Source organism: Nematolebias whitei, chromosome 11, assembly GCF_014905685.2.
Source record: "Nematolebias whitei isolate Nwh7 chromosome 11, NemWhi1, whole genome shotgun sequence".
NCBI classification, from domain to species: domain Eukaryota; kingdom Metazoa; phylum Chordata; class Actinopteri; order Cyprinodontiformes; family Rivulidae; genus Nematolebias; species Nematolebias whitei.
Window position 1 is genome coordinate 15063668 of NC_056508.1, and position 7886 is coordinate 15071553.

At 39.3% G+C, this 7886-nt stretch overlaps 1 protein-coding gene across 1 annotated transcript; it reads left to right on the plus strand.

The window, feature by feature from the left end:
• The first annotated feature begins 715 nt into the window (after positions 1-715).
• Positions 716-7439, plus strand: nemp1 (nuclear envelope integral membrane protein 1). The gene is made up of 9 exons (XM_037683909.1): positions 716-824; positions 2076-2197; positions 3269-3485; positions 3557-3629; positions 3721-3814; positions 3904-4018; positions 5552-5777; positions 6899-7075; positions 7191-7439. Exons 1-9 carry the CDS (start codon positions 716-718, stop codon positions 7333-7335), a joined length of 1278 nt encoding a protein of 425 aa, XP_037539837.1. The 3' UTR covers positions 7336-7439.
• The last annotated feature ends 447 nt before the right edge of the window (positions 7440-7886 follow it).

Here is a 7886-nt window from a genome sequence, read left to right on the forward strand (position 1 = left end):
TAAAAAGTAAAAACAAAAGAAAAATGCCTAAAATATGGGTAATAACTGTGTGTTGTAGCTACATACACTTAGTGAAAAAGCACAGAAAAGTAAAATAAACAAATAAATAGATCTGGGTTTAGCACTTTTGTGCACAAAAAAAAGATAAAAGTTCCAGTTATAATTATTATTATCAGAATCACTCAATAAATTGTAAAGACTAGTCATAAATCAGAGTCAGTTTCTTTATTTTTCATACATGTGGTACATGGGGTGGAACAAAATTGTTTACGCAGGGTCCAGTTACATCCAACAAAAGTATAAAATGTAAAAGAAAAACAGTAATAAGATCTAAGATATGAACTAAGAAAAACGTTAACTAAAATACGCTATGCACTACAAAAACAATATGCCGAACAGCAGCACGAACATGAGGTAAATGGGCAAGTATTTCTGTTTTGGTCTCATGGGTTCAACGTAAAAAATAAGAAAACAATTTATTGTTGAACGAGCTTTGCGTTAAATGCACTGAAATCACAAATTGTCATCGAAATATTTGATTTAAAAATACTTCCATACAAATAGTACGTGACGTAAGCGTTAAAATTACGAAATTAAAAAAAATGAACTCGTTTGACATTTTGATTGGCTGAATGGCCTGTCATTCATCGAGCCATCGGAAGCGGAAGAGGCGGGTCCTGACGTTGAGGAGGAGGAGGGTAAAAGTGGAATCATCATGGCGGGATGCATGAAAATGTTGAACGGCTGTGTGTCGACAGGAACTAAATTACTTCTTTTCACGGTGCTTTTAATTTGTGCTCCTCGGTCCTCACACCAGAGTACTGGTAAGAAACTGCGACACAAACTGTAAAAAACAAAATCAGTCTTGTACTTTGTATTTTAAAACAAGCTCAATCTAATCAATGTTAGCTAGTTAAGCTGCGAGGTATCCGAATTATATAAATTTTGTTTCGCTTTTTACTGTTGTCTGATTCTCCATTTGCACAAGATCTTATTGTAACATTCGCTTTGTTTTGGTAGATTTATTTCGCGACCATAATTATGCTTTTAATAATGATACAGCTGCGGTTTAGCTTTGCTGAAACTCGTTTATCTTGACTAAACTAATCTAACTTGTTTAGATTCAGTAATAATCAACCAATAAACCAATAAAAGCGTAAACAGTATAATTTTACACAGTCATGAGACTCGTGCATTTGCAGTTCATTTTAGCAGGATTAGATGTTTTTAACATTTTTATCTGTTTTGTGTTCCTATAAAAACTGATACATCAAGACTAAAACTTTTTATGTCAATTAAAACTCTCCCACGCATCATTTCATGAGCCTGGGTCTGAAATAAATCACCACATTATAGTTTATCTGTGCTGCTGTTTGTTTGGATGTTACCACAAATATATTGTACTTGTAAATGAGAGTAAATACCTCTAACATTATATCTGACAGTAAGCTCTGCTCGTATTGTTATAGATCAATGTTATTGATCAATGTTCAGCAGATTCAAGTTGTGTTTATTTGTCATATGCAGGCTAATTGTTGTTTGTTGTCGTCCACTGTTAACATCACTCTTTGTTAAAATTCAGGTGTCTCTTGTAAATGAGTCCCCGAGGCTCAATGTGATTAACCTGTATAAATAAAGGTTGAATGAATAACACGAGGTTAACAGTACAATGAAATGTTCAGGATGACAAGAAACGATTTGATTTGTTTAAAAAAAAACAAAGAACAAACAAACAAGAAATACAAAATCTCACATTCTGCTCACAATCACACCGATCTTGCTTTGACCGTACAGGACATGTCCAGGTCCTGGACATGTCCACATCATGTCCAGGTCCTGGACATCACAGCTGTTTATCAAACACTGCTGCTGCAGTTTTTGTGATTGCGTTGAAAAATGCTATCTTCAATCATGAGCAGTACCGTTGTTTTTTAAGATGAGATGGATGTCTCTCAGCCGATGGGTATAAATAGTTTCATCTGACAGGAGCATCTTACCGTCAGCGTTACTGCAAGTAGTAAAATTTTGTGATACAGAGTATTAGAGTTACACACATCTTTGCATGTCTAATCCAGGTAACACACCTCCAATAACTGATCTGGAAGATGGAAAGGAGTACGTCATGTCGGGGTCTAACCGGTTCTGCTACAGGAACAGTGTAGTGCCAACCTGGAGACAAACCTGGACAAGAATTCAGGTACATTTCTATAAGCTTTCCCAGCTGCTACAAGACAAAGAAAATGTAATACACCAATTCTCAATTTGGGGTGCTGGGGAGGGTCAATTTTTTTCAAATGTGAAGTTCAGCCTTATTTCAGTAAGGAACATTCCAAAATTGTGGTGGATCAACTTGTACTTGTAACACAGATAATCCTAATTAATTTACACAAGTCTGAAATATCTCTGGGTTTAATGGAATTGCCAAACATCCATCCATACATCATCTTTACCCATATCTTCCTTTTCTGGTCATGGGGGTTACTAGTGCCCATATCCAGCAGTCACTGTGCAAGAGGAGGGGGACACCCTGGACAGGTCTCAGTCCATCCCAGAGACACAGAGACAAATGAGACAAACAACCATTCACTCTCTCACTCACACTTAGGGACAATTTAGAGTTACCAATCAGTCTAACATGCATGTTTTTGGTCTGTGGGAGGAAACTGGAGCACCTGGAGAAAACCCACACATGCACGGAGAGAACATGCAAACTCCATCCAGAAAAGCCCCCCCCCAGCCGGGATTTGAACTGGCAACCTTCCAACTGAGGGACAACAGCTCCAGCAACTGCACCACCGTCACGCCCAGTTGCCAAACAGCTTGTTTTCATATCTGTTGTTAAACGTTAGCAGTATGATTATTTTTTTTTAAATTGGTAATTTTCAACACGGCTCACAGAGAGATGAACGATGTAACAAAATAACTGCATCGTTCCAATGATGGACACAATTCTAAATTAAATCTGCCCCCTCCCCAGTTTACAGCTGTTCTTTACATACTTTGAAGCACAAACGTACAATAAAACAGGCTTGTAGATGAAATTGTTTTGTTTTTACAGTCTGGCATGAAACTCTCTCAGTTAAAGGTGAAAGTACAGACAGGCTAACCTGGAATACAGCACAAAGATTTTAACGTGTGAAGGCTGGTTCAGTAACATGAAAACAGTTATTTTGTGTTTTATAAGCGTGAAATAGAAACGGCTGATTCTCATTACCTGTTGAACTCGTGCACTTCCAAGCTTCAGTCAGTCGTCATCAATGTGTGACAGGTGAAAGTGTGGAGTTCAAACGTATTTAAGGTCGACACTGTGGAGGGTGAGGAGGAGCTGCAGGACCTGGAGCGCTTCACTTTCTGGAGCTGGTTTCAGAGTTTGTTACGTGAACGACACAATGAAACGACCGTTAACATCAACCTGTTCAGCAAAAAGACCTGCTTCAAGATCGACCCCACTGGCAACGCCAAGTACACCGTCAAACCTTTTCGCAGTAAGTGGGAAAACAAACTTATGGATGGATAACGAGCGATCATAAATCACCAGCTTTCTTTTTTCCTGTAGAGTTTGATATCTACCTGTTTTTGGTGTTCTTCTCTGGGGCTTTGCTGTTTGTCTTTGCAGACTCTCTTAGCAGGTATCTGCTTCATAAAACATTACATTTTCTGATTTAAGTGGACACTTGTAGTTGGTAATCGCGTCTCTTGATGTTGTGACCACACATGCAGGAGTCCAGCTTTCTTCTACTCTGCTGGGATGAGTACGGGCATGGTCGCCTCTCTCATCATTCTTGTTTTCATTCTGGCACGCTTCATGCCAAAGGTAACTTATTTATTTACTCTGTTTCCATCATATTGTAAGTAAAGTTACCTTGACTACCTTTAGTGAGTGTTTTTGTTTTGTCTCCACAGAAAAGCCCCTTTTATTTAGTTGTAGTTGGCGGCTGGTCGTTCTGCTTGTACACCATCCAGCTGGTCTTCAGGAACCTCAAAGTAATCCTACAGGAGCACTGGCACATGGCGTTAGGTACCGACTATGTAAACACGATGTTTTATGAAATTATCTTAAACAAAGTACAGGTTCGGGGAATGATCGGAGCAATGAATAAACACTCACAGGCTGTTTCTGCTAGAATAATAAGTGTCATTTATTAAACTGCCACAGATACAGTGAAGCAAAGCACAAGTACATTCAGTACAAATCAAACATTGATGTAAAGCCCCTCACCGTGACACCGACTGGGGAGCCGTTTCAGTCCGAGTAGAAAGGTAACATCAATTGGCTGGGCATCGGATCAGGATCCACAGCAGACTCCAACTCTTATTCTGAGTGTTACACTTTAATACTCTCTGCATTACGTGGGAACATCTCCCAGTAAACAAAACATGCCCACCTGGACTTAAAGTCTGTGAGAAACCTCAAGATAGCGTGCGGGAGGAGGCGGGCCAAGCCTCCTCCTCAGGCCTCTCGGGTGACTCACAACAGCATGCACCAAAAACTCTTTATATCACAGGTTAAATAGTCAGAAAAACAACATTTTATTAAACTCTCAACTCACACGAACTTTATAAAGCTGAGAAGAAATACATCAACATTTAACTCTTTTACATTTCTTTTGCACTCAACAAATAACTATTATGAGATTAGATTACTACAGTCAGGGGGGAAAGTCCACCATCTTTCAGTTTTAGAGGTTTTTGTATCGTGGCAAAACAAAAAACAACAATCTGGTCTTAACCATCCTTTAAAATGACTTAAATTTAACCTCAGCAATTCAAAAACACACAACGGATGTCTGTATATCATTTATAAAGATAAACAGGAAATGATAAATGGACTATGCTTATATAGAACCTTTCTATCTAGTCCAGATACTCAAAGCTCTTTACAACACAATCTGTGTCCTCATTTACCTCCACACAACACATTCATACAACACTCTACTACACACACATTCATACAGCACTCTACTTCACACACATTCATACAGCACTCTACTACCACCTTTTACTACTTATTCATAGTCTGGTACAGGGCTCGCAGGACCAGCGTTAAATCCCACTGTGGCACAAGTGGGCGTGAAACAGGCCTGCGTCTCTGTACGCCTTTTAGAAACCACTAAGCGAAGGCCTTAAAGGGCGAAGCCTATACGAAATAGAACTGTACTTTCTCTATACTCAGAATGTTATGCAACTTGACGTCGCAAGAAAAAAGTCCACGTTCTATCAATGTAGGATTTTATGTATCAGGACATAATGAAAGTTGGGAACACTTTAAGTAAAGGGATGTTTGACAGATTTGTAGAATTCATCATGGTTTGACTTCTTTTCCTTTGGCAGATTTTATAACGTGTTCAATCAGCTGCAAACAGAAGTAAGAGACTGAACGATCCCATTCAGGACAACATCTGTGGTATCCTGCGTCTCTGTACGCCTTTTAGAAACCACTAAGCGAAGGCCTTAAAGGGCTATGCCTATACTCATAGAATCTGGGGTTACAGTACGTAACCAACGTTTGTTTTTATGTCTGTGTGAATCAAGACTCTGTGTTTTTCCTCAGGTTATGTAACCGTGGTGGGGTTCATCAGTTTTGCGGTCTGTTATCGTTACGGTCCTCTGGTGGATGAGAAAAGCATCAACATCCTGTCATGGACGCTGCAGCTGTTCGGACTCCTCCTCATTTACTTGGGAATGCAGATTCAGCAAGTTGCCTTTGCTGTCATTGTGGCAGCTTTGTTCTCCAAAAACCTGGAGTACCCGGTCTCTCTGGCAGTGGCGGCGTGGAGGTACATGCTACTGAAGTATTACCAGTAGGTGGTGTGAGAGAACTGCAAGAGAAGATCCTGTAAACCAGCTCTGGTCTGTGTCTGCTGTTACTCATTTCAGGATCTTTCTGCTAACTACATTTTTGTGCTTCTAACTTCTTTCTGCTAATTTCTGCTTGTTATACTCCTTTCAGCTTATATCTGCTAGTTTCAGTTATTTCAGCTAATATTTTTGCAGTTTTTATACTAATTTTAGCTTTTTCAGTTAATTCCACATTTTTTCCACTCTTTTCAATGTTTTTAAGCCCAATTCAGCAAAAATGTGCTATTTTTCCTTCTGGTAATTTTACGCTTCTTTCTGCTTTTTAAGCTACTTTTCAGCTTTTTTTTTTTAATTTCAGCTTTTTTCTTATAATTTCCACATTTTTGTGCTCATTTCTGCTTCTTTCAGCCAAATTGGGCAAACTTGTGTTATTTCTGCTTTCTTCTGCCAATTTAAGCTTGTTCTACCTTTTCAGCCAGTGTTAGCATTTTGAGCTAATTTCAGCTGTTTTCAGATAAATTCATGTTTTTCGTGGTAATTTCTGCTACTTTCAGCCTTATTAACTTCTTTGTGCTAATTTCAGCTTGTTATGCTCCTTTCAGGTTTTTGCTACTAGTTTCAACTTTTTCTGCTATTACAGCTACTATTTAGCTGTTTTATGCTAATTTTAGCTTTTTCAGCTACTTCCACATTTTTCATCTTATCTCAGAAAAGATAGAAAGGCGCTATTACAGCCCATTTACCATTTTAGCTCTTTTCACTTCCTTCTGGTAGTTTAAACTTCTTTCTACCTTTTCAGCTGCTTTTCTGCCTTTTTTTTTTTTTTTTTTTTGTTGCTGATTTCACAATTTGTGTGCTCATTGCTGCTTATTTAAACCTAATTCAGTAAATATGTGTTCTTTCTACTTTCTCCTGCTAACTTAGGCTTGTTCTTCCATTCCGGCTACATTTCAGCATGTTTTTAGCCAGTTTCAGCTGTTTTTCATCAAGTTCTTCTGCAGTATTCACACTGCGTTTTCACAGGAAATGCAATTTCACTAGTTAAAATACTAAACGTTGTATCAAGTTTCTAATTCATGCGCCCGCTTGGCTTTTGCAGGAAAATGATGCGGCAGATTTACTGGAAGCCATTACCACGTCGCCTGCTGACTGAGGAGGAGTATCAGAAGGAGGGGGAGGAGGAAACTTGCCGGGCTCTGGACGAGCTGAGGAAATACTGCACCAGTCCAGAGTTCAGCCCCTGGAGGGCAGTGTCCAGGCTCCAGTCTCCAAAAAGGTGGTGTTACCTTTAAGATGCGTCAGATCCAATTATGTTCCATATATTTTCCTCAGTTGTAACTCTGTTTGCATTATTTTTTCCCCACTGATGAAATTGCCACCGCGTTCTGCAGGTTTGCTGATTTTATCGAAGGATCGCCTCACCTGATGCCAAACGAGGTGTCTGTTCACGCTCAGGAGTACGACCTCGCAGGAACTCTGTTCGAGGACGAGTCTTTTGGCACCGATGATGAGGAAGAGGACGTCAAACCAGAGTGAGACGTCGGAGAGCGAGAGTTGGGTCAAAATCAAACATTAATGCCTTTCAGAAAGGTGATGGAAGATCTCCGTGGCTGTCTGGACCAGACGTTGGGACTAACATGAAAGCTCGATAAAGAAAGCCTTCGGGCTGGAGTTCAGGCTGATTTAAGACATTTTATATCCCAAGAAAAGTGTCTGGGTGAAGAGAATGGAACTGTTGGCAATAAAAAGAGAAATCTTTTCCAAGATGGAGCACTAAAGCCAAATCTGTCCTTAGAAGGAACAGATTGATGGAAGGAGCTGTTGAATACTTTTCATTTAGTTTTCTACAAACATTTTAGTTTTAAGCAAACCTCCGGACTGTTTTTATTAGTTTCTCCAGCTCGTGTTTCCTCTGAGCAGCAGCCCGATGCAGTTCTAAAAACTATTTCAGATTTCTGCTGCAAAAATACATTTTTGTTTTTTATCTTAATTATTTTAGAGTAAGTGTCGATGGAAGGCGTCCTGACGTATTCTGAATAAAATGTGTTTGTGTTCAAACTTTGTAATGTCATTTCTCTGTGCGGTGC

Bases quoted from the DNA above. Each gene is read 5' to 3' on its own strand.
- nemp1 (XM_037683909.1), top strand. From the start codon at position 716: ATGGCGGGATGCATGAAAATGTTGAACGGCTGTGTGTCGACAGGAACT. The intron at 2,198-3,268 runs GTACATTTCTAT...AATGTGTGACAG, and splicing joins AAACCTGGACAAGAATTCAG to GTGAAAGTGTGGAGTTCAAA. The intron at 3,486-3,556 runs GTAAGTGGGAAA...TTTTTCCTGTAG, and splicing joins CACCGTCAAACCTTTTCGCA to AGTTTGATATCTACCTGTTT.